The 23,524-nt window shown below is 39.7% G+C and overlaps 1 protein-coding gene across 3 annotated transcripts; it reads left to right on the forward strand.

Moving 5' to 3' along the window:
* The first annotated feature begins 5,846 nt into the window (after positions 1–5,846).
* On the forward strand, positions 5,847–23,381 carry znf532 (zinc finger protein 532). Of its 3 annotated transcripts, XM_074617877.1 has the most exons (11): positions 5,848–6,012; positions 6,646–7,007; positions 8,315–8,375; positions 13,414–15,775; positions 15,927–16,108; positions 17,078–17,254; positions 18,052–18,214; positions 18,904–19,227; positions 20,018–20,130; positions 21,023–21,161; positions 21,261–23,381. In XM_074617877.1, exons 4-11 carry the CDS (start codon positions 13,442–13,444, stop codon positions 21,750–21,752), a joined length of 3,924 nt encoding a protein of 1,307 aa, XP_074473978.1. In that variant the 5' UTR covers positions 5,848–6,012; positions 6,646–7,007; positions 8,315–8,375; positions 13,414–13,441; the 3' UTR covers positions 21,753–23,381. The 3 variants fall into 3 exon arrangements, with proteins under 3 accessions (XP_074473979.1, XP_074473978.1, XP_074473977.1); XM_074617878.1 differs by lacking the exon at positions 8,315–8,375 and having other exon boundaries at positions 5,847–6,012; XM_074617876.1 differs by lacking the exons at positions 5,848–6,012; positions 6,646–7,007 and adding an exon at positions 7,131–7,993 and having other exon boundaries at positions 8,092–8,375.
* Positions 23,382–23,524: the final 143 nt, after the last annotated feature.

A 23,524-nucleotide genomic window follows, 5' to 3' on the forward strand; every position in this document is an offset into this window, starting at 1 on the left:
TTAAGGGAAAACATAGTTGGTTCAGCTATCAGATAAATCTTGTGGGGTAAAAATTTCATTCTGTAAAATAGTGGAATAGAAGTATAAAATAGCATGAAATGGACATAGAAGTACCTAAAATTGCACTTAAAAGAGTTAGCAATGCACTAAGGGGACTGAGGGACATTTTAAAATAAAGACCAAATTGATGCAGCATTAGAGTAACAAGAGATGGAGATCTTCTGTGCATTCCAATACTGCCATACTATTTAGCATCCCAGAGAAAGGTTTTGTATGTCTCAATACATTCGGACGCATTTTGCAGTATGCAGGCTAGCATGCTTTTCTGGCTATTTTGACACACAATCCTCTGTGCAACAGATATCTGAGCGCGAGGGTCAAAGTTCAAAGTGCAAAGTTATGATGAAGTAGTATGCCCTAATTGTATGCATACTACATGCAACAGTACGTACTTTGTAAAGGCAGCTGCAGTACGTACTAAAAGTAAAAAGAAAAGGTATGTGATTTGGAACGCAGTGTCTTTTTTATTCTACCCATTCTTTAATTAATTTTCTTTTTAATATTCAAACTTGTAGTCTTCATCCCGCAACTGACACTGACTCAAGTGACATCATTTGAGGCAGCTGATCAGGCTTTGCACTGCTTCTTCCGGAGCTACAAAAAAGTTTTTACACAACTTTTTTCAGATATAATGATGATATGTTTACAAGTCATAGTTAGTACTACCAGCCTGTTGTATAATTATAATATACCAGCCCATTCACAAGTGATATAAAAAGTGAGAAAAACCACTTATGATGGGCGGGTGGAGAGGTGGATGGGACCAACAAACGCCAGACTTTTAACCAGGAGACCGTTGTTGACCGGTGTTTTGACGTATTTTTTAATTGACGTTTGTGACGTGTTTTCCGTAGTTGGGTTACGTTGTTTCCATATGTGTTATACTTAGTTTACGTACTTATTTTAAGCCCAACTATGATGTTTATCCTTACCCTAACTAACTGTTTTTCTTGCGTGCACGTAAGTTAATGGTTTTCGTGCCTAAACCTAACCGGGACGTTTGTGTGGCATACAAATGACACGCGAAAAGGCTAAAATGCGTGAATATACAGTTTGTATAAATACAATCAGTTGTATAATGTCTTTGGTGTCCTGGTGGAGTTTTGTCAAGTCTGAGAAAACAACCCTGATGATTATCAGAGTAACATTTAGACAGAAAGTCTGTGTTACAAACTGGGTTTGTACCAGACAGTGAAGGTCCAACAAAAATATGCTATTGGTTGCACTATGGGTAATGTAGGAGAGGGCCTTGTGCTTTAATTTATTCAATACATCTGTCTCTTGTAAGACTCCCAACTTAATGGAGCTGCAATACTAAAATCCTGGTTTACCTCTTTCAGTAGTACTTGGTTACTTTCCACCTCTGGTAATGCCACAGTGTAGGCTATAAATACTCTGTGAACAAGTGAAAGCCTTTTCAGTCCATTCAAAATTTAGTACAGAAGTATTATCAGCAAAATAAGTCCTCTTCAAGCAGAATGGCCCCCTCTCAGAATGTTATATTATTATACTGTATATCATATTATGGGATTATATTACTGATGCATTAACATGTCACCAACATTTTAATGTTTATTATGTAAAATCTTGAGACCCCAAAAAGTGACTTCATACCACAACATTTGAGGACAGACCTGACTTGTATGCAACAACAGTTTATTTATCTTTTCATATTGCGTCTGTAAAGCTTATCTTTTATTGTGAAGTGCTTTGTGACATTTACTCTGCTGCTACAAAAAAGATGTACTCAATCAGATGAGTTTTTCTAAACACCGCCTTGTTTTCAGAGCAGAGGAAATGACGCAGAAGTTTAAAAAAAAAAATCAACAATGATTGCGAATGAACACTAGATCATGAACGGCGATGATGCATATTTTTGCTGCAGACAACACCTGCCTTGTTCACTTACAAGAATTTGACAATGCAGCATATGTCAGCTTGTTATGCGTCGTACACGTCATTTATCTGTATTACAGTGTCTTTATCCCACCTGGAAAGGTCAACAGTTTGAATTAAGCAGTCCACGTGTGTGCCTGTGTGAAATTCTCATACTTGACTGATCCCATTCATGACAGTATTGACAGACAGATTACTGGAGGAAGAGAACAGATGAGGACAGATAAGGAGTCCACACAGGTTAGACACATTTTGTGTTAAAAAGGTTTCCTCCGGGTATTGTCAGGTCAAAAGCCCCACACACATCCCATATTAGATGTTAGAGAGTATACTCTGGTATCGTATGTATCATATCTTCGTCCAAGGATAATAATAACTTCAAGGATGCAAAGCAGGATGAGTCACTTAGGGTCAAAGTGCAGTATCAGGTTGTGCCAGCTGAAATATGTGTTGGTTTATTTTTTATGCGATACAACAACAAGATCCTGCATGTGATCATGTACTGAGAAAACGTCTTGAGAAGTCACTACATTCCAGGAATATTGAAATAAAACTGCATTGAGTTCATTTTTTGAAATCATTTATGAACATATTGATAAAGACTTATTCTATGTTTCATTTAAAACTTGATAAAAACCTGGGGGAATATTATTGAAGTGAATTTCCATCTTGCACAGTTTCCTTAACAAAACCAACATTAACGTGTCGAATACTGCACAATGAAGGTATAAAACTTACTGCCTACTGAGAGGCCAAGGAGTTTTTAATTAATTAAAATTTTAATTATTCACCCTATCATTTATGAGCTCACAAAGAGCCACTCATGTCTGATTGCCTGCCCTTAATCACCTGCACTAGAGACCACTGAAATAAACACAATTAAACCACATAAGTTATAAAAGATTGATTAAGCGCAATTGACTGCGTCATTCAGTTTTTTGCTTGTGTAAGCTGGTAATTATGTTTTGATTGATTATAGGTCTCGATACATTGGTATCCCCTGCTATGTATAACTTCAAAAGTTAATCAAAAGTACCGTTAAAAGTAAGAGTAGATAATGCTATTAGTGGTCCAACTGTAAAATCCTGGTTTACTCTTAACTTCATTTGCTGGGAGTAGAAACAGCAGATGGCACTGTAGGGTGAATTTAGGGAGCACCCAGTCAATGCTATTTTTTTATGATGAGTCATGTGTCAATAACTTTAGTTTTATATTACACATGTATGTATCAGTACATGTTGTTAAAAGCATGAAAATACTGTTTTTACTGACATTATAAACTATCTCTACAATCCATTCATGCTTTATTATATTTTTTTATAAAACAATATTAATACATAATACAATTATTGTAATGCTACATGTTTCTTCAGGCTGATTTTATATATTTGATGTACAAAATGAGCAATAAGTGATTTCATGCTGTGGAAATAATGCCCTTTCTGGTTTCTGTTCTTTCTTTTAAAATGTCATATGATACATTAAGTGTTCTGATGAGGCTGTCAGGATAATATTGGCTTTATGAAAAGTAGAAATGAGCCATTTAAGGAAGGCCTTTCAGCGGGAAAGTGTCAATTAAAAAGGGACACTTTGCCATTATGAGTATGTCTTTGCTGTTCGTCACATTTTTTAATACATCCCCTGGCAGCTGTCCAATCAGAGACCTCAAAGGTAGCGCTGGGATTCAAGGAAACATATTGCTTTGCTTTCCTTTTTGTTACACGAGAGGGAGAGAGAATATAAATGACCCCCGGCTCAAAACTAAAGGTGACCTGGCTCCTTAGCACTGGAACGCCCTGCATTCAGAGGATGCCCTGAGGATCTGAGACTCTATTAAATCACTTCTCAAAAGCTTTTTTTTATTAATGCAAGCATATCATTTTATTTCCGACAGGTCTCTTCTTTTTCATGTTATTGCTTTTTATCTTTTTTTGCATTACTTGCTGGTATTTTATTTCAATTTTAATTTGTATTGCTGTAATTGTCTGATTTTATTTCATTGCAGTCCTGAAATGTTTTTGTTCCCATTTCAATCATGTAAAGCACTTGTCTGATCCAGTTCATCCCCTTACCCTCTGAGACCCACGGGATCGCATGGCATGCTAGCTTGTCGGGAAGGAGGCTAAATAACGCTCCATAGTTAGGCTTAGTTTTGGCAAGGAAAAACTGGCATGGCCATTTTCAAAGAGGTCCCTTGACCTCTAACCTCAAGATATGTGAATGAAAATGGGTTCTATGGGTACCCACGAGTCTCCCCTTTACAGACATGCCCACTTTATGATAATCACATAACATTTCTATATTTCTATTCTTGCATCTCTTTCTCACGCTCTCTCAGGAGTTGTTGACGCCTTTAGCGTTTCCGTCAACATCCGCTGTACAAATAGAGAGGCAGTTTTAGGAAGTAAGTTGCATAACAAACATTACTTATCTTAACCCAAACCATGATCTTTATGATAAACACATGCAGTTTTGGGCAAAAACCATGCAGTTTTTTTAACGATAAATAGTCTTGGAATTACATAAATTGGATATCACTGTAAAGCTGAGAGTCTTGTGGATCCAATGAGCCCAGTTGTATTCATGTGTGATGATGTTAGTCTCCATAGTAGCCATTTCATTGTAGAGAGACCTTTTTTTTTTTATTTGACCTCGCTGTATAAAATGACCTGTGGTGACCTCTAGGATAATCACAGCCTCATGAAACTTTACAGCCACAAACTACAGACCTATAGGGCATTCAATGGATGGATGGCTTTCCTAGCTAGATTGACAATAAAGGGTTTCTGAGTAGTTTCCTGAACTGAAGTGCTCGCCATCCAATCGCTGAAAAATGCAATATTTGAAGAAATCTGAAAATGTCGAAAGTTTTTGATTCTAAGTCACAGCATGACTTTTTCTATGGTGTTCCTCAAGGTCTTGGTGTCTTATTGTGGTATTTTGGAGGGATTATTGATCATTTTTTATCAATTCTCAAGAGGTAAAAAACGGTTAAATTTAGCACAAAATCTGTGTAACAAATGATATCGACCCAAAAATTGCTGCAGCAACCTATGAGACATTATAGAGCATGGGAATAACCATCATATATTGACATAATGTTCAAAGCCCTTATACATTTTCACAATTTATTTTAATTAATTAATGTATTTATTTATTTATCCATGTTTATTTCTGATTTATGACAAACAATTTGACACACAGTGCTGAGCAGCATCTCAAATTAATCTTCAGGTTCCCAGCTTTCAGATGATGTACACCACTTCTATGTGACATCTACTGTTGACCTGCTATCTCCTCCTAAAGAACCCCTGTATCCCCCTAAAAAAGCAAAGGCTAATTTCCACATTTGTGGACAATAAAGACGATTAATATTATTATTAATCTTTATTATTATTTGTTACCTTCAATTATACAGGATATTATGGAGTTAAAATTAAGATCATGCACTTTTATTTATGGAGCTAAACATTTTAGATCTGGACAAATAATACTATTAATATTAATCTACATATACCGTGATATTCTATAATCAAATGATGAGAAAAGAAATGTACTGTGGATGACTGAACAGGACTATCTGCTTCACTTAAAAGTGTTCAAGCAGCTCCTCTTTGCTGCTTACAGCTGACATGAATGGAGGCAACGTGACGTCATGCGACTGTGGCTCTGTTAGGGGTGGGGGAGTACAGCAACCTCAGCTTCCTCTCCTGCACTGAATCTGTCACACTGTAGAGAGGCAGCAGGCACCATGAGGGCCTTTTCTCATATATATACATATATATATGGAGAGAGAGAGAGAGAGAGAGAGAGAGAGAGAGAGTGTGAGAGAGAGAGAGAGAGATGCACAAATCTAGCCGCCTTGCAGTGTATAAAATGCATTTGTGTTGTCTGGTGAATAAATCTGGCATGATCCTTTACATAATGAAGGCTGATTAGTTTATGCTGCAGCATTCGTCTTTTGATAGATGTGCCAGATGTATCAAAGACTGGTAGCAGGCCAAAGAGAGACAGCCTTGTTCAGCTGAAAGCCTCTCTCTCTCTGCACTCTCCCAGGTAGGTAATGAAATACTGGATTTGATCGTGTTTTGCTTACCAATTTATCTATCACACGTACTGTAAAGTGATGTTTTTAATATGATATTTCTGTGTCTGTACATTGCTGTGTGGGCTACATGAATCATGCTCATATTTGCAATTGTGAAATGGCATGGTTATGAATTACAATTCTTCAAATGTAGGAGTAAATGATGCCATTATTGAATATGTTGTCATATCCTTTTAGGCTGGAATGTAGTCATCTTTTCTTATATTGATATGTGCTCTATATGTACAGTATGCATGTGGGTATATGTCTTGCTGGATTCAATTATGTTTATACAACACTTAGACTTGTTGACCTTGGCATACACAGCATGCAAATGGGCAGTTGGGCCTAAACAGAGGCCTTAGCTGTTATGTTATGAATATATAATGTTATTGATCCCTGAAGAAAAAATGTGCAGTATCGAGCAGTATGATCCTACACCGCTCGATCATATGGTTATGAAATGGTACAGGCCTAAATTAAGAACATAGTGTTAAGCCCTCTTCTCCTGCTCGTTTCTTTTTCTTCCTCTCCATCTCCATCTCCCCCACCTCCCCTCTGTCTCCGTCTCCCACTCTCTCTCTCTTCTTTCTCTGCACCAGCTGCTGCTGCTTCTGCTTCTGCTGCTCCAGAGCCAGAGAGGAGAGTCCCCTCGCCCCCCTGCACACACAGAGACAAAAGGCCTGATTCGCCTGCTGAACACTGCCCCCTTTCTCTATCCGTCCTCTCATGCACGGTGGAGTGGTGGTGGTGGTGGTGGTGATGGCTTCAGGAAAAAGCGAGGCCCGGACTGGGACTAAAATCTAGGACTGACCCAGTGAAGGAGAGTGGGAAGAGGGAGGGGAGGAGGAGGAGGAGGATGGGGCTGGAATGGTTGGGGCTGAGTGAAGGCAGGTGCTGAGGCCTCTACAGGAAGACTTTTTTTTCCTGAATATCTCTCAGAGTGGAAAAAAATCTGAAAAGGGTATGCCACATTTACCTCTATATATATATATATATGCATGAACGTGCATGCTTATGTTTATGTATGTCTCTGTGGCGGCATATGTGGGCAGGGGTGGCATGTGTTTGTTAGAAGTCTGGGGTGCATGAATGGCTTGTGTTTGCCCATGTTACATTGTGTGATTTGGGGTTTCCTTATCTTTATATCACAGTGCTGGGTGTAATGATGCTGCGGGCTACATGACAGTTTTGAGTTTTCAGAGACACTACCAGTGTGTCTGGAGGGAGAAACAGGCCAAGGTACCACTGAGCTTCTTCTACCATCATGGTTCCCTAAATGTGCTTCTTCCTTTCAATGTGTTAAGTTGAATATCATCATTTTGTTTTAAATCGTACCTCCTGTAACCCATTTTTTGTTCACATTTGTCTCATTATCTTTTCTGTTTTAATATGTGTCAAAGTAACTTTGCTAACCAAAAAACACCATCTTTCTGTGCATTGTTTTATTTTTGTGGCCTAATTTTTATGCCAGGGCAAGCAACCAGAGTAGTGAATCTCCTTTAAACATGTCGCCACCTGTCTATGAAATATTAGGCTCTTGTTTCACTAAATCTATGACCATATACATGTAGTTTGGTGAAAATGTTGCAGTGTTTCCAGGGAGACGGGCACACCGCTTCTGCCTGTGTGTGTTTCTGAGGCCGTATTGCAGCGCAGGGCTTTATGTTGGGTGACCGGAACCAGATGAAACCGGTTTGAGGCAGACGGAGGGCTGACAGGAACAATGCCGTCTCTGTGCTCCACTGAGGAGTATAGAGATAGCCCAGGCTACTCCATGGCAGCCCTTCACAGCTCAGCCACTGGCTACCATGGCACAGGCAGAGACCCTGCTGCTGCTGCTCGCTGCTGGCTGGATGTCGGCGTGCTACGCAGCGCGGCTCATAGCGAGAGGGGGGCAGGGAGATTTGGGAAGGGACGAGGGCCGGGGAGACGTGGCTGGCTGGGAGTGTGAGTGTGAATCTGCAGCCTGGATCCTCACATACACACACACACACACACACACACACACACACATGCAAGAGCATGATATATCTGTCTGTCTGTAGGTCTGTGTGCTGCTAGTGGTGCAGAGAATGACTAAGGAGGATCCCTACCCAGGACCACCACCGCTCACCAGATCCCTGGATGTAACCTGACCCTGTATTCTGGGCCTTTTACATGGTTGGGAAGAAGCAAGGCTTTTTTTTTTTTTTTTTTTTTTACCTCCGGGCAGGGTGGGGTGGGTGGCTTTTTTGTGGGTTAGTAGTGTTGTGACTGTGTTTGTTGCAGGATGGAAGGAAGGAAGGAAAGAAGGTTTGGCTAGTGGCTGGAGAGGGACGGAGGCAAGAGGGTGAGGAGAGGCTGATTCACTTGCATGTTTCCACCATTGTTGTTTTACATTCACTTAACTGAGATTGTTTTACACAGTGTGTGTGGATTTCAGGTGGCAATGAAGCATGTGTGTTAAACTGCTGTTGTTGAGAGGGGGTTCTTTTTTTTGTATTTTTCACATTTGTCTGTATTTAACATTCATTTACTTCCTACGTCAGGCTGCTCTGGCTGTCATGGCTGTGATAGCTGTTCTTTCCACCAGGCCTTTCTCTCTCTGCTGCAGCCTCACACAGTTAAAGCAGCCATTTTTTCCCCCGTGGCACTGCATTTCTGCCCTCTCCTTCCATAACATTTCTCCCTCTCTCTCTGTCATTTTGTTTATGTTTACGTCATTATTACAAGTATCCCGTCATCTGGATTGAACTGAGAATTGTTGCTTTTTGAAAACCAAAGATGAGGCTACACAATATGAGTCTGTGTGTGTGTGTACAGATGTGTTTTTGACCATGCATTTTGGATCAAAGAGCAATACTGGTTTAACTGCACGTACTGTACAAGCAGAGCAGCTCCATGGCTGTGCCTTTTGTCCCCAATACACACAACACATACAGACACAGAGCATTTCAATCCCATCATATCTCATTTACAGTGCTCACTATATAAAAATATATATATATATAAATAAAGACTGGTTTGTTTCTTAAGAGTTATAACCCACTGAAAGTTTTTTTTTCTGATATTGAATAATACTGTATAATTTTGATAAATAAACATGTTGTGTTTACTTGAGTGACCATCTTTACATCTTTTCCATATCACCTTATCAAAAGTCTTCCCCTGTCATCATGTTCGTATTTACACTTCATATTTCATTCAGCTTAAAGGGGAACTATGCCTATTTTCAAAATTCATACATTTTATTCCTATGGTCTAAGACAGTTGAGAAAAATAGTAGTAAACATGAACAACTCTCTCCCAAACTCAAACTTGTGATGTCATAGGGTATATGTCTGGAGCTGCTCCATAGTCAATGAATGGGAGGCCGATTTTGTGGACCCACAGAATGTTTGTTTTCTTTTTTATACCCAAATGAGCTTTATTCTACTATAGTGTTCTCAGTTGTGAAACAGAAAATGTTCCCATATACTCAGATGTATTTTCTTCATTTGAGACTAATGCAGAGGTAGAAGGAAGTTACCATTTTTATTGTTGTAGTCTGAGTAACGTGAGGTCATATCCGTTCCGTATCCTTCAACCAAAACAAACCGCAGCCGGCCGCAACAAGAAAGTTTAAAACAGCGGAGGGTCTGTGTGGATACGACCTGCACCCTCACATGTTAAATCCAAAGTGGTAAACACTACACATCCAGTAAAGTATGGAAACACTTTGGGTTTCACACATTGGCAGGAAAAGCAGCGCTAGACATCACGGCTAAAGCTGCATGCTAACTCTGTCAAGGACAGGAAACGTTATTGTGTTGCAGTAACATGTGGTCAAGCCAGCCGTCACTCTTATCTCTGTGGTCAAATTGGCCGACGCTACAACTGTAGAGCACCCATATACTGACATTTATGTTAAATGCATTCAAACGGTCCCAATGGAGCTGACCATGGATGTATAAAGAGAACGGAGCTGACGGGAGAGCTAGCGACCAACTCTGAGAAGTTAGCGGAAGTATACATGTGTGACTATGTCCGGTTTTCAAAGTAAGGTGTTAACAAAGGGAACTATATAGTATATACAAAATACATATATGGAAATAAGATTCATTAGATTATATTCACCAGAAGTATAAAACATTACATGTCCCTTATAAATAAAAAGAAATCACACTAATTTGTGGAAAGAAAATAATGCCTGAAAATGACTGATATATTTGACTTCAGGACATCTCTGACTATACATACATGCTGAAAATCAAACATTTTTACCGTATCAATTTAGATATTTTCTAAAGTAAAAGTCCCTAGAAGTGTATGATTCAACTTTTTCCCTTGGTCTGGTGTTCAGAAACAGAAATTGCAATAAATCTTAATATTGAATCGCAATACTTGTAGAATCGCAATACATATCGAGTCGGCACCCAGGTATCGTGATAGTATCGAATCGGGAGAAAGGTGTATTGCCCCAGCCCTAATAACATCTCTCCCAATTCATTCTATGGAGCACTCTAGTTTTTGGATTTGAAAGAGAGTTGTGTAATGTTTACTAATATTTATTGGACTACCTTAGACCTTAGGAATAACATGTATGAATTTTAAAAATGGGCGTAATTCCCCTTTAAGTAATATCTAGATGTTTTATTCACTCCCAAAACCAGCTGACTGCCAGTCCACTGATAGGAAAATGACTAAAAGTACTCTAGTCTTCTACATTGTAATTACTTGGACCAGATCCATCACCCTCCTGATTTTATATCAGAAAACATATATTAAAAAAAGGAACTCTCTTGCCTTGTTCCGTCTCCAGCTTTTGAATGGATTACATTAGCACACTGGTATATTCTTGTTTTTCTCCCTATTTTATTCGTTTAATTATAGCAATGCTGACCATGTAGTGATTGAAGAGGAAAATGCTTTTCTAAGTACCCACATTTAATGTCGTATAAATGTCACATCTACCCCCCGTGTGGACCAGCAAGTGGTTCCCTGGTGTTTCTCTCTGAAACAGTCCTATGAAGTTACCCATCGTAGGGACGAATGAGGCATAAATAGGACTAATTGTACGTCAGCGGTACTAATTTTTTCAGAAGAGCTTTTCATCAGTGATTGATCAGTGACAAATTGATTTGAAGATGTAGAGAGCTCGGAGCTCAGTCTGCTAATGCATAAATCAATAATCAAACACAAGAAAGCAGTGAAATTGTGTATTTGATAGGCTGAGCTATATGTGACCACCGGTGCACCATGTGGTGAGAAATGAAACTGCAAAACAAAAGCTGAATGATTTGTATGTACTTAGACCCAAATTTACCACAAGTCATACTGTAATTCACAATATAGGCACGGATTTGGACTATTTGATATAGTGAACTACGTGGTTTCTTCCCAAATAACAAAACTATCCCTAAAAAAATGCTGTCAAGTAAGTTGATCTTTCATTTTCCTTCATTTTAGAGGTGTTATAGTATTGTTGAAAGGGAAATAACACAGAAGCAGAGTGAAAATGAACGTGTCCTATGCTCATCTTACCACCTCATCTTAGTCAAAAATACGAGGAGCATTTACCAAAAGTGGAAATCATTCTGTATAATATCACATTATTAATCAAATAAGAATTTGTGATACAGTCTGTAATAACACGTTCAACTATAAAATGAATGCTCTTTACCAGAAAAGAAAAAAACAACACTTTTTTATTAATTATTTCCTTCCCGTCACTGTGTGTAGAGCCATAAATTAGTGTAAGATCGTCAATGGTGGTGTGTCAAAATCTTTTATTCCTGACAGGAGGAAAATGTTTAATTCACATACATCAGAAAGCATTACGATATTGTGATCATTTACATCTATCTTGACTATAATCTATCTTGGAAATATTGACAACAGTATACGAGTAATAGGTACATACTATTTTTTTACATTTTAACTAATAAATATCACAATGAAACCTTCCCTGTTGATTACGTGACATGTTAGAGTCAAAAGTTTTTACAGAGGGAATTTTGGATATCTCTTTGTATCATTTTTGCCATGTTTTTTAGGAATAAAATGTGGTGAATAGAGTCATTTTTTAACTACTAATACATATCACCATGAAACTTCCCCAGTTGATGTTTCACATTCATTATAATTGTTTTTTGTATTACAAGTTTTCTGAAATTTTATGTTTGAATATGCAAATGAGGCATTATCTAATGATAACTTTTGGTGAATGTAGGCTAAATCTACAGGCACAAATAGACAAATGTAGGGAAATAAACACCTAAATGTGTATTTTGGATGTTTTCTTTCCACTAGTCTGAAAGAAGACATGTTATGGAAGCAAAATAGCCCAAAATGCATGAAAAAACGATTTTTGCCTGCAGTGTCTCGCCTTAATAAATGTCTTGAGCAGTTGTTTCTATTACAGGCAACAATCTACACTCTAGTAAATGAGAAAGGCACTATTAATAACTTATACCGACTAGAATGTACAGCCACCCTCATTCATCATGTCATCCCAGACATTCAATTAAATGTTTACATTTGAAGAACTATCGTATGTTTGTTGTATTTCCAAGACACAATTAATTATACTTTTCTCATTCACTTTCATGATTTTCTCCAGGAATACAGATTTTTGCATAGCTGCCTTCATGTCCCAATGTCATACTCCAACTTGATCAAAACTGAAAAGCCCAAATACTCATGACCACGATATCACAGTTAGTCTACCAAATTTGGAGAGAATTACATTAATTGCCCTTCAAAATATCACCAAATTAAGCAAATTCTACTCTTAATATGAATTGCTTGATTATTTCTCATCACCATGAGAAAAGGCCTCATTTAGGACTAATGATGTTATTTAGGAGGATGTTAGTCAGTATAGCCGCCAATGACATTCATTGAGAAAATTAATTTCTACAAAAATATGAGCCTTTCCATTATGGAAATTATGATCTATGGATATTATTGGATTATATCTTACCCAACCCTAAAACCAAAATATCAGCTTCACAAACAAGACATCTCATAATATAATAAGCAGATTGACATGAAAGTGACTGGGAACATTCAACACCAGATGACAAGGGATTAACTATAATAGCTCACGGTGTTGATCTTTGATCTGTTGTGCTGTGTTTTGGCAAAGAGAAATAAGTAAAACTATTTTGTGTCCTCTTCCTCCTATCGCAAACAAGGTAGCACGTTGCAGCAATGACAATAAGAACGTTATATCGAATTCAGTTTTTCTGTTACTACAAAAGACAGTATGAAGATTTTCATTGCAAAATGTGATATCTTATAGCATGTTGAAGAACTCATCATATCATTAGATATAGTTAAAAAAAATCTGTAGTAAACATGACTTATGTTAATCATTATTCTACCATTTTATCTGTGATCCCCAGGTGATCTCCTCAGAACAGGAGCAGGACCATGGGAGATATGAAAACACCAGACTTCGATGACCTGCTGGCGGCCTTTGACATCCCCGACATGGTGGATCCCAAAGCCGCCATTGAATCTGGCCCCCACGATGACCATGAAGGACAACTCAAACAACCCAATGGTGGGGTCACTCCCAATGAAGACGAATCCCACAACCTCTCAACAGGACATGACGTTGGTGTTAGTGTCATTGTCAAGAACATCCGAAATACGGACACTAGTGAGCATGGTGGAACCATATCAGAGAAGGATGGACATTTCCATCCCCAACCCCCTTCTGTTGCCATTGGCAATGGACTACACAATGGCTTCTTGGCCGCAATACAACTAGGTACTCATTACACCAAGAATGGATGGAAAACTCCCAGAGATGAAGGACAGACAGTTAACAACCAATCACCTACCTTCAATCAGTTCAGCCCCATCTCCAGTGCTGAAGAGTTTGATGATGATGATAAAATTGAGGTAGATGACCCCATGGACAAGCAGGGGGTTCAGTCATTCTTTAGATCCACTAGTAAGATTGTGGACCAGAATCACAAATCTCCTGTATCAGTGGACAATGTTTCTAAGCCCAGAGCAAACAGAGACCAAAAACCTGATCAAAACAAGAACACCAATGGTATTCTGGGAGGTTCCAAGTCTAACGAGCCCCCTCAATCAAATTTACCTGAGGGGGGACTAAAGGAAACTGTCCTACAGCCTCAAAGTCAGGAGTGCAAGGAGGCTGGAGAGCTGACAGAGCTTGTTGATGTGTCCAGTATCACCCAAGTCAAAGCAAAGTCCTCTGCAAAGCTTTCATCATGTATAGCGGCCATAGCAGCCCTCAGTGCCAAAAAGGCTAGTGCTACAGACTTGGGTGTTTTGGATTCTCCTACAACACAGAAAGAATCCACCCCAGCCAATAAAAATCCCAGAGCTCTAGAGAAGCCAATCGAGCAGGAGTCGGCCTTAGAGTTTGCAAAGAGTCTGCTCACAAGACAACCAGACAGCCCCTCTAGTGTCATGAGTGAGGGTAGCAGCAAAGGTTCCCCTGCCTCAAGCACAGACACCACCCCGGTCATCCCAAAAGTCAGGATCAAAACAATCAAGACGTCATCCGGTCAGATCAAGCGTATGGTCACCCGAGTTGTATCGCAGTTTGATCCTGAAGATCTGAAAAAAGGAGAGGATAGCCTTTCTGTTATGGCAACCACCAGTGCAATGTTCTCATCTCCTACAAGGCCCTCTCTGCCAACCACAGTATTAGCCACCGCTGGAGGCCCTTCTATTGAAATAACCAAGCAAATGACTATTAAACCTGTGGCGACAGCTTTCCTGCCTGTCTCAGCCGTCAAGACAGTTGGTTCCCAAGTCATCAACCTGAAGCTAGCCAACAACACCACAGTCAAAGCGACAGTCATCCCTGCTGCGTCAATGCAAAGTGCCAGCAGTGCCATCTTGAAAGCTGCTAATGCCATCAAGCGACAGACTGTCATGGTACCTGCCTCCAGTCTGGCTAATGCCAAACTTGTGCCAAAGACAGTCCATCTTAGTAACCTCAATCTTCTGCCTCAGACTGTATCCTCTGCTGTCTGTGATCTCAAAAAGGCCCTGTCCTCATCCAAACAACCACAGCAGGTCAAACAGCAGACAATTCTCGCTGGCCGGGCCTCAAAGAAAGTCTCTAGGATTCAAGTGTTCACCAGCTCTCAAAGCTCTGTAGTGGATGCCTTCAATAAAGTCCTGAGTAGCATAAATCCTGTCCCTGTGTACGTCCCAAACCTCTCTCCGCCAACCTCCGCTTGTATCTCTCTACCCTCGCGTGGTTACAAGTGCCTGGAGTGTGGCGATTCATTTGCTCTTGAGAAGAGCTTGACACATCACTACGAACGTCGCAGTGTGCGGATCGAGGTCACCTGCAACCACTGTGCCAAAAGTCTATTGTTCTACAACAAATGCAGCCTCTTGTCTCATGCCAGAGGCCACAAGGACAAAGGGTTTGTCATGCAGTGCTCACATCTAATCCTAAAACCCATCCCTACAGATCAGATGATAACCACATCACCCTCATCAGGCCCACCCGACATCACTGGCACCACCTCAACCTCCCAAGCACATGCCCCCACTAGTCAAATCCTAGGGAGAGTTTCTGGTAGAGGGTCCCAAAGTACAGTGATTTCAGCTCCATGCAGCGCTCCTCTTGTGGCAGCCATGCCCTTGGAGGATGATGCTTCGAAGCTCTGCAGGCACAACCTAAAATGCTTGGAGTGTAACGAAATGTTCCAGGATGACAGCTCGCTAGCAATGCACTACCAACAGGCACAGGAGTCCAGTGGGCAGGTGCGTGAAGTGCTACATAATATGGTACAATTCATTTTAGCGACTTTTCAGCGGTTTAGTGGCATTAGCAACTATTTCGGGGGCTATCTGCAATCGTTCCAGTGCCATGATAAAATCCGATTGATGATTTTTCTTTATCTCCTCTTTTCAGAAAACATGCACCATCTGCCAAATGCTTCTCCCAAATCAGTGCAGCTTTCTTTCACACCAGCGAATCCACCAGCACAAGTCTCCTTACATCTGCCCCGAATGTGGCGCCAGCTGCCGTTCTGTCCACTTCCAATCACACGTCACCAAGAACTGCCTGCATTACACCCGTAGAGTCGGCTACCGGTCAGTCGACCTTAACTACAATCATAACATTATTAATTTGCATGTTAGTCTTCTCTTGTGCTGGGATGTCATTTTTTCAACTTCTGATGTTTTGTGGATAATCAAATCTGATAACATCTAAAAACAAATTCATGGTATTTACCATTGAGCTGTGTTCTTCCTAAGTGGCTATACTCAGACTTAAATGTCTCTTCCTCCTTTCTTTCAAAGTGCCACTTACAATGTCATTTCTAATTACAGTTATTACTAGGTTACATCAAGTTTGCCTCAGCTTGACAATCCTATATAAGTGAAAGTGATATCAATCACAATGAAACTTATGGGAGGGGAATTTGACAGTCACATTTGTTATGTGGAGTCATCCAAGATACAAGCCATTAAAACTAAAAACTCAGTATATGACCAATTATGATTAAGTTATGAGTGTGGTCTATCAAAATGTTATGAAATGAACATCTTGTCTCAAAGTCAACATCTGCAATGTTATAATATACAGTATTAGATGAGAAAAATTATACCACTCTCAGCAGGTGGTAAGCTTAGCTTAACATAACAGCTTGCCTGGCTCTGTGCAAAGATGGAAAATATCCACCTACAAACTTAATGTTATGTGTTAATTAGTGAGCATTACAGGTGTTTGGACGTTGCCAGGCTAGCCGTTTCTCCCTGTTTCCAGTCTTTATGCTAAGCTAAGCGAACAGTCTCCTGGCTGTAGCTTGATATTTAATGGACAGACACAAGAGTGATATCGATCTTCTAATCTAACTCTCAACAACAAAGTGAATATGCGCATTTCCAAAGAAAGTCCTTTATTGACCAGCATGCCGGCTCACCTATCAAGTAAATTAAAAAAGACAATCTTAAATAAGAAAAAACAAAGTGCATCTGTCCGAGGAATGAGTTAAACTGTCTTTCACTCAGTCAAAATCTTATTTAAATCGGACTAACTCTTATTCCTTCTCCCTCCAGCTGCATCCACTGTAGTCTGATCTTCGCTGATGTTGCAACTGTAAAATCCCACATCCAAAGTTCTCACTGTGAGACCTTCCATAAATGTCCTCTCTGCCCCATGGCCTTCAAGTCTGCTCCTGGAGCGCACTCTCATGGGAACACACAGCATCCAGGAATGAAAGCAGGAGAGCCCAAGTAGGTCAAAAACACTGTGGAGACTTAATATTTATATGAAATGACAATCTAAACCGAATGTATTTCAGTTTTATTTTAAGTTAAAGACAGAATTCAGCAAAGGGTAATACAGTTGTTGTTGTAGGCCTAAGTGTACATTTCAAAGTACACAAAATGTAATTCAATACAAAATTAAATCTAATATATAATTATTTAATATGCAAATAGTACACACAGTAATACACCAGCTTTTTCCTCGAAGAATTGTCAACACACATCTACACGCTCTTTCTTTCACACAGGCAAACACCAATATAACAGAATACCCATGTCCAATTTCTTTTTCAAAGGAAAATCATCCTTGCTGCTTCATCAGTAGCAGGATTTGTGGGTTTTAGACATGGTGACTTAACTTGGGTTTGTTTTTTTCCACATGGCAACCTTTCGCTGACTTACATAGCAATACTGATAATACGTGTGCTCAGGAGCAGGTGTTTCTGTACCTTTGTCTGGGTTTGGCCCTGGTTGTGCCCCAAGTTTAGAGCTAAATAAACAATTGATGTTAAACAATATTCAAAGTAGTAAACCATCTATTTCAGTATGTTTAATTTGATCATATCACGATCTAAAACGATCTTTGTTTGGAGGTACAGACATTAGGTGCAAGAATACAACTGCAACCGGGTGTTTAATAGCTTCATGTGAAACACAAGATAACATTTGCAAAAGTAACAGTTTTCTTTTCTTTGTGTATAAATGTGTACATTTTGCAGTGGACTCACAGTGCTTTTTAAAGGATTTTTATTTCTGTCTTTCAGGATGATCTATAAGTGTTCCATGTGTGATACCGTGTTCACGTTGCAGTCCCTGCTCTACTCGCATTTCGACCAGCACATCGTCAATCAGAAAGTGTCAGTGTTCAAATGTCCCGACTGCTCCATGCACTACGCACAGAAACAGCTCATGTTGGACCATATCAAGGTGGGCATAAAAATAAGTTATTTTAGGGATGCTTGACATCGACTTTTTATGGATGTATGAGTCTGTTTTTAACTTCTAATTAACTCTGAAATCAAACATCATGCTGTTGCTTAATGGCACAGTATTACTATCTTTATTAACATTTTCAAAGCCAAGTTCTTATTCCCAAGGCGTTAAATACCGCGGCTTTGTCACGGCCATAAGGCACCCCTTCGCGCCGGTATGAAATGCACCAGGCATAGCTACAGTAAACGCTCTGAGAAAGTGTGCTGGGATTGTTGTGACGTAGTTTAAAGAGTGAAAGACACACCGGGCAGGCGGGATTGGAGATGGATGAGTCTAACAAACACGAGGCTTTCATCCAAGAGACCGCTGCAATCAGCTGTTCGTTCGTGTCCTGTGTTCACAACTTTCAGTGTCATTTTCACTTTACAAATGTAATATTTTTTCAGCCCAACCATGTAGTTCTTTCCTAAACCTAACTATAGGGGTTTTGTTGCCTAATCCTAAAATGACGCCACGGGTAACTACAGTGGCTTTGATGCCAAGAGTGACAAAGCAGCGGCATGTGACAAGTTGGGATGAGAATGCGTTGAAATAAGAGTACTACTAATAAGTAGTGTGTTTCACACACAAGTGCTTTATATATTTTTGTTATAATTCAATCTGCATGTGTGGATACTTTCCAGGCCATCCATGGAACCCTGAAGACCATCGAGGGTCCACCAAACTTGGGCATCAACCTCCCTCTCAGCACCAAGCCCACTAACTCCAATAGTACCAACAGCAACAGCCCAAGTAATAATAATAATAATATCAAAGACGGAGGAAATGCCAATGGTCAAGACAAGGGAGAAAAGAAGCCCTCACCTTCACCTTTAAAGAAAACAGTCAGTAACTGCTCAGCGAACCTCAAGAACCCTCCCGGCTCAGGATACACATGTGGAGACTGCAGTAGCCTCTTCAGTTCCAGGGAGGTCTTTGTGGCTCACATGAGGCGCGAACATGGCAAGGTGAATGTTTGAGAAAGTTTTTGATTTGTCACATGGTCTTTTTTGAGATTCAGCTTAGAGATGGTAAGAGAACACACATTGGGAAAAGAGTCGATGCTGTAAGTCCTACAAGTACAAGTGGAGGAAGTATTCCGATCCTTTACTGAAGTAAAATGATTACCACACTGAAATAATACTAAGTCCTGCATTAATAATGTTACCTGAGTAAATGTATATAAGAATAATCAGGAAAATGTACTGGTAAGTATCTTAAGTAAAAGTAGTCGGTGCAGGAAAATGTCTGTTGTACTAATTGTACTTTAAATCACTACATTCATTAAGGTGTAAGCAGCATTTTACTGTTGTTGGTTGAGCTAATCAATTTGATCTCTTTTATATAAAGATGCAACTATTGATTATTTCATTATGGATTCATCTGTGGATTATTTTCTCGATGAATCAATCTCTTGGACTAAACAAAAATGAAAATAATATATTAAGATAATAAATAAAACAATACTTGAAAATTATAAGGAAAACAAAACAGTTACTTGGTTAATTTTCTATCAACTAATCTTTTCAGCTGTTGGATAGTTTAATCTATAACAACGCAAAATATTCCATAAACTCTGGAATTTGAACGTAAAATCTTAATTTGTAAAGTAACTTGTAGCTTTAACTATCAAAATAATTGTGGTGGAGTAAAAAGTACAATATTTCTCTCTAAAATGTGGTGGAGTTGAAGTTTAAGAGCATGATTCATAACTGCCTATATTTTAAAAAGGTATCATGCATTCTCCTTCCGTTGCAGATACTGAAGAAACACCCATGTCGGCAGTGCGACAAGTCCTTCAGCTCCTCCCACAGTCTTTGCCGACACAACCGTCTCAAACACAAGGGACTGCGGAAGGTCTACGCCTGCCCGTGAGTACACACACCCACTGTGGTTTACCTCCAAAGTCCTCCGAATTCAACGACAAAATACTGTTGTTGGTCCATGCCCTCCAGAATGGCAAGTTTTCTGATCTGACAGCACTATGGTTTGGTTAGGTTTAGGCACAAAAACGACTTGGTTATGGTTAGAAGAAGAACTTGGTTTGAGTTAAAATAGCTACTTCGTCATGGTTAGGAGATCTTGGTCATTATGGTTACCATAATAACGACTTGAATACAGTTAGCGAACAACTGCCGTCATGATTACGAGAAACCAACGCTGACTGTCCGTAACAAACAGCAGTGTCCAACGTTTGGTTGACCCAACCATCCACCCCTACCTCTTTGTGACTCTATAGTAATGATAGACAGACTACTACCTCTTCTGACCCCGACAGACAGACAGACAGACAGACAGACAGACAGACAGACAGACAGACAGGGCTTTGTCAATTAAACGTACACATTTGTCATTTTTGTCAATTAGCTTAAACGACTAATGCTCTCGTTTTTCTTGGGAGGACAGTGTCGTTTTTTTGAAGGAGGCAGAAGAGAAGCTGATTGGCTCCAGAGTAAAAAAAAAAGAAAAAAGAAAGAGCCATAAGCAATAACGAGCCACGAGCAGTTAGTGTTAAATGTCAAGAGGTACGCGTTGGGTCCATGCAGCAGCCTCATTTACGTTATTGTGGAGGTTTAAGGGTGCAAGTTTGTGCAGTCTGGCGAGAAAAAAAACACGATTTATCTTGCTTACATACAGTACAAAAGTGAAAATACGCTTTAATAATAATAAAAATGCAAGCCCATTGTATGTATGCAAATAATAAAAGGCAAAAATCAGCTTGCGAGGGGTTATAATTGTAATTTTTCCTGTACTTTGATATAGGCACTGTCCAGCTCTCAGTCAGCCATTCACTAAAAGAGTGCTGCTGGATCAGCACATTCATCTGACGCATGGAGTCAAAGAGCCAGAGGGGAAGACTGTCAACTCTGATAAAACGGAGGCTTTACCTGACAAGAAAACGGTACTGTGGCACATATTTGCAGGCATACATTTATTAGAAGGTAGTGCTCCTTGTGAAACTTTTTAGTGAATTTCTAACCGATCATTTTAATGTCCTCAGACCCTCAGCCCCAAAAGGAAGCCAGAAGAGGATGAGGGGTCTCCAGGTTTGAACTCCAGGGGCTCCGACTCACAGCCGTTAAAGAGGCTCAAGGTGAACATCCTTAAAGTTCACAAGTGTGCCGTCTGCAGCTTCACCACTGAGGACATCACAGCTTTCCATGAGCACATTCCCCAGCACAAGTCCGATGGCTTGTGCTACCAGTGTCAGGAGTGTGGCCTCTGCTACACCTCCCACCGCTCGCTGGCCAGACACCTCTTTATCGTCCATCGGCTGAAGGAGCCGCATGGTCTCGCCCGATACAACGGACGGGGCAAGGACGACGATGAGAGCCAAAGGGAGAACCAGCTGGATGTTACAGACGGGACACCAAATACCAAATGCAAGGTGTGCGGGAAGATGTTTGAAACGGAGGGAAACCTGAATACTCACATGAGGACACACGGGATGGCGTTCATAAAGTCGAAGAGACTGATCGCGGCTGAGAAGTGACACTTTCAAACCATTCCATCTCAAGCAAACACTTTTAAACTTATACAGATTGTTAAAGCGTTGCAGACAACCTTCAGTATATTATGCTGTATATATATAATGTACATGTAGGGTACTACAATATATATACAATATATTCACACAAAAATATGTAATATATGTCAAAGTCACTTTATGTGTCTAGGTAAATTGAACAAGTTTTTGTACACACATAGATGTTTCTATAGGCTTTGAATAGATCTTTTTTATAGAAGAGCTTTTTTATTTTAAACAATTCCCATTGTTCTCACTAGGGCTAGATAATGTATGGATATATATTGTTGTAATGGGATTAATCCTCATACAGTCAGCAGTGTTCTGAATGTTCAATGCTGCTAATGTGAAACGAATGTCTGAAAGAAGAAATATACATACAGTATATAAAAACATGTTTTTGTGTCTAAGGGACAACACTTTTTGAAAGTGGTCCTGTATATACAAGAACGCTGCAGCCGCCGGCCACTAAATAAGCTGTAATCTAATCCTTTGGGGCAACCTGGTACCGACAGTTTACGTCCACTAAAATGCTTGCCTTTCCAACTGTCAGGCTCTGATTGTTATTATAAGTGTCTGACAACATTATGGAAAGGACCCTACAGAGAAATTAAATGTTTTTCTTACCTTTCTCTTGATCTGGTGTTTGTTATTGTGTGTCTCGCTCTGAAATCTCACGTCCCATCCACATTGTCGAAATCAGCTAATCATTTAGATAGCACTAAGCTACGCTTTCTGTACTCAAACACAGTAAACTCTGACATGGCACTCCTCTCTCGCAACTCTCACTCACGTTTCCACCCTCGTCTCTTCTCGCAACAAGTCACATGACACAATGAGAAACGGAAAGCGAACGGTAAGAAAAACGGTTTATTTCTCTTTTCCATAATGTTGTCAGACACTTATAATAACAATCTGAGCCTGTCAGTGGCAAAGACAAGCACTTTTATTGGACTGAAGGTGCCAGGTTGCCCCAATTGAGTACATTACAGCTCGTTTAGCAGCTGGCAGTTACAGCGTTCTCCCACAATACTGGACCAATTTCAAAAAGTGTTGCCCTCATTAGTCACTTAGACACAAAAACATGTGAAAATACTGAAGCCATCCTTTAACTTAAAAGTTGAGTAGAAGATTGGCATCAAACATTCTTTACGTTTCAGGTTTTTTTTATTATTTCATGGACAACTAATACAGTATTTCTATCTGAGCCCTCCGAGGCTTCTAAAATAAACTCTGGTCTCCTAATACATCCTGAAACTACTGATCCTAAAACAAAATCTCTGCATTCATTTTGAGCTTAAAACCCAGAAAATATCAGGAGATTTTAGCTTTATACAGTATATATATAGATATATATATATTTATATACTGTATATATACACACAAAACATGCCTCCATTTGGACAGTAGTTTTTCTACTCTGACAATAACACTTTTACTGTCTGGCGCTGTACTGTAAAACTGCATGTGAGAAGCAGTCTGTGAATCGTTTGTTGATTAGAATGTATCTTGCTGCTGCTGTTTATATACTTTTCTGATGCTCGTGTATAAAGCTGTTCTTTATGTCAATAAATGATGAAACCTGCCAGAGGTGAGATCTGATGTCGACTGCACACGAGACATCAGCTCCTCTGTGTGAACATATATCAGAAAAGCTCTCTCTCTCACTTAGACACAAAAACATGTGAAAACAGGGTCCAGGGTCAAAAATACCGAAGTTTTCCTTTAAAGCTGAAGTA

This window comes from Sebastes fasciatus, chromosome 19, assembly GCF_043250625.1.
Source record: "Sebastes fasciatus isolate fSebFas1 chromosome 19, fSebFas1.pri, whole genome shotgun sequence".
Classification (NCBI taxonomy): domain Eukaryota; kingdom Metazoa; phylum Chordata; class Actinopteri; order Perciformes; family Sebastidae; genus Sebastes; species Sebastes fasciatus.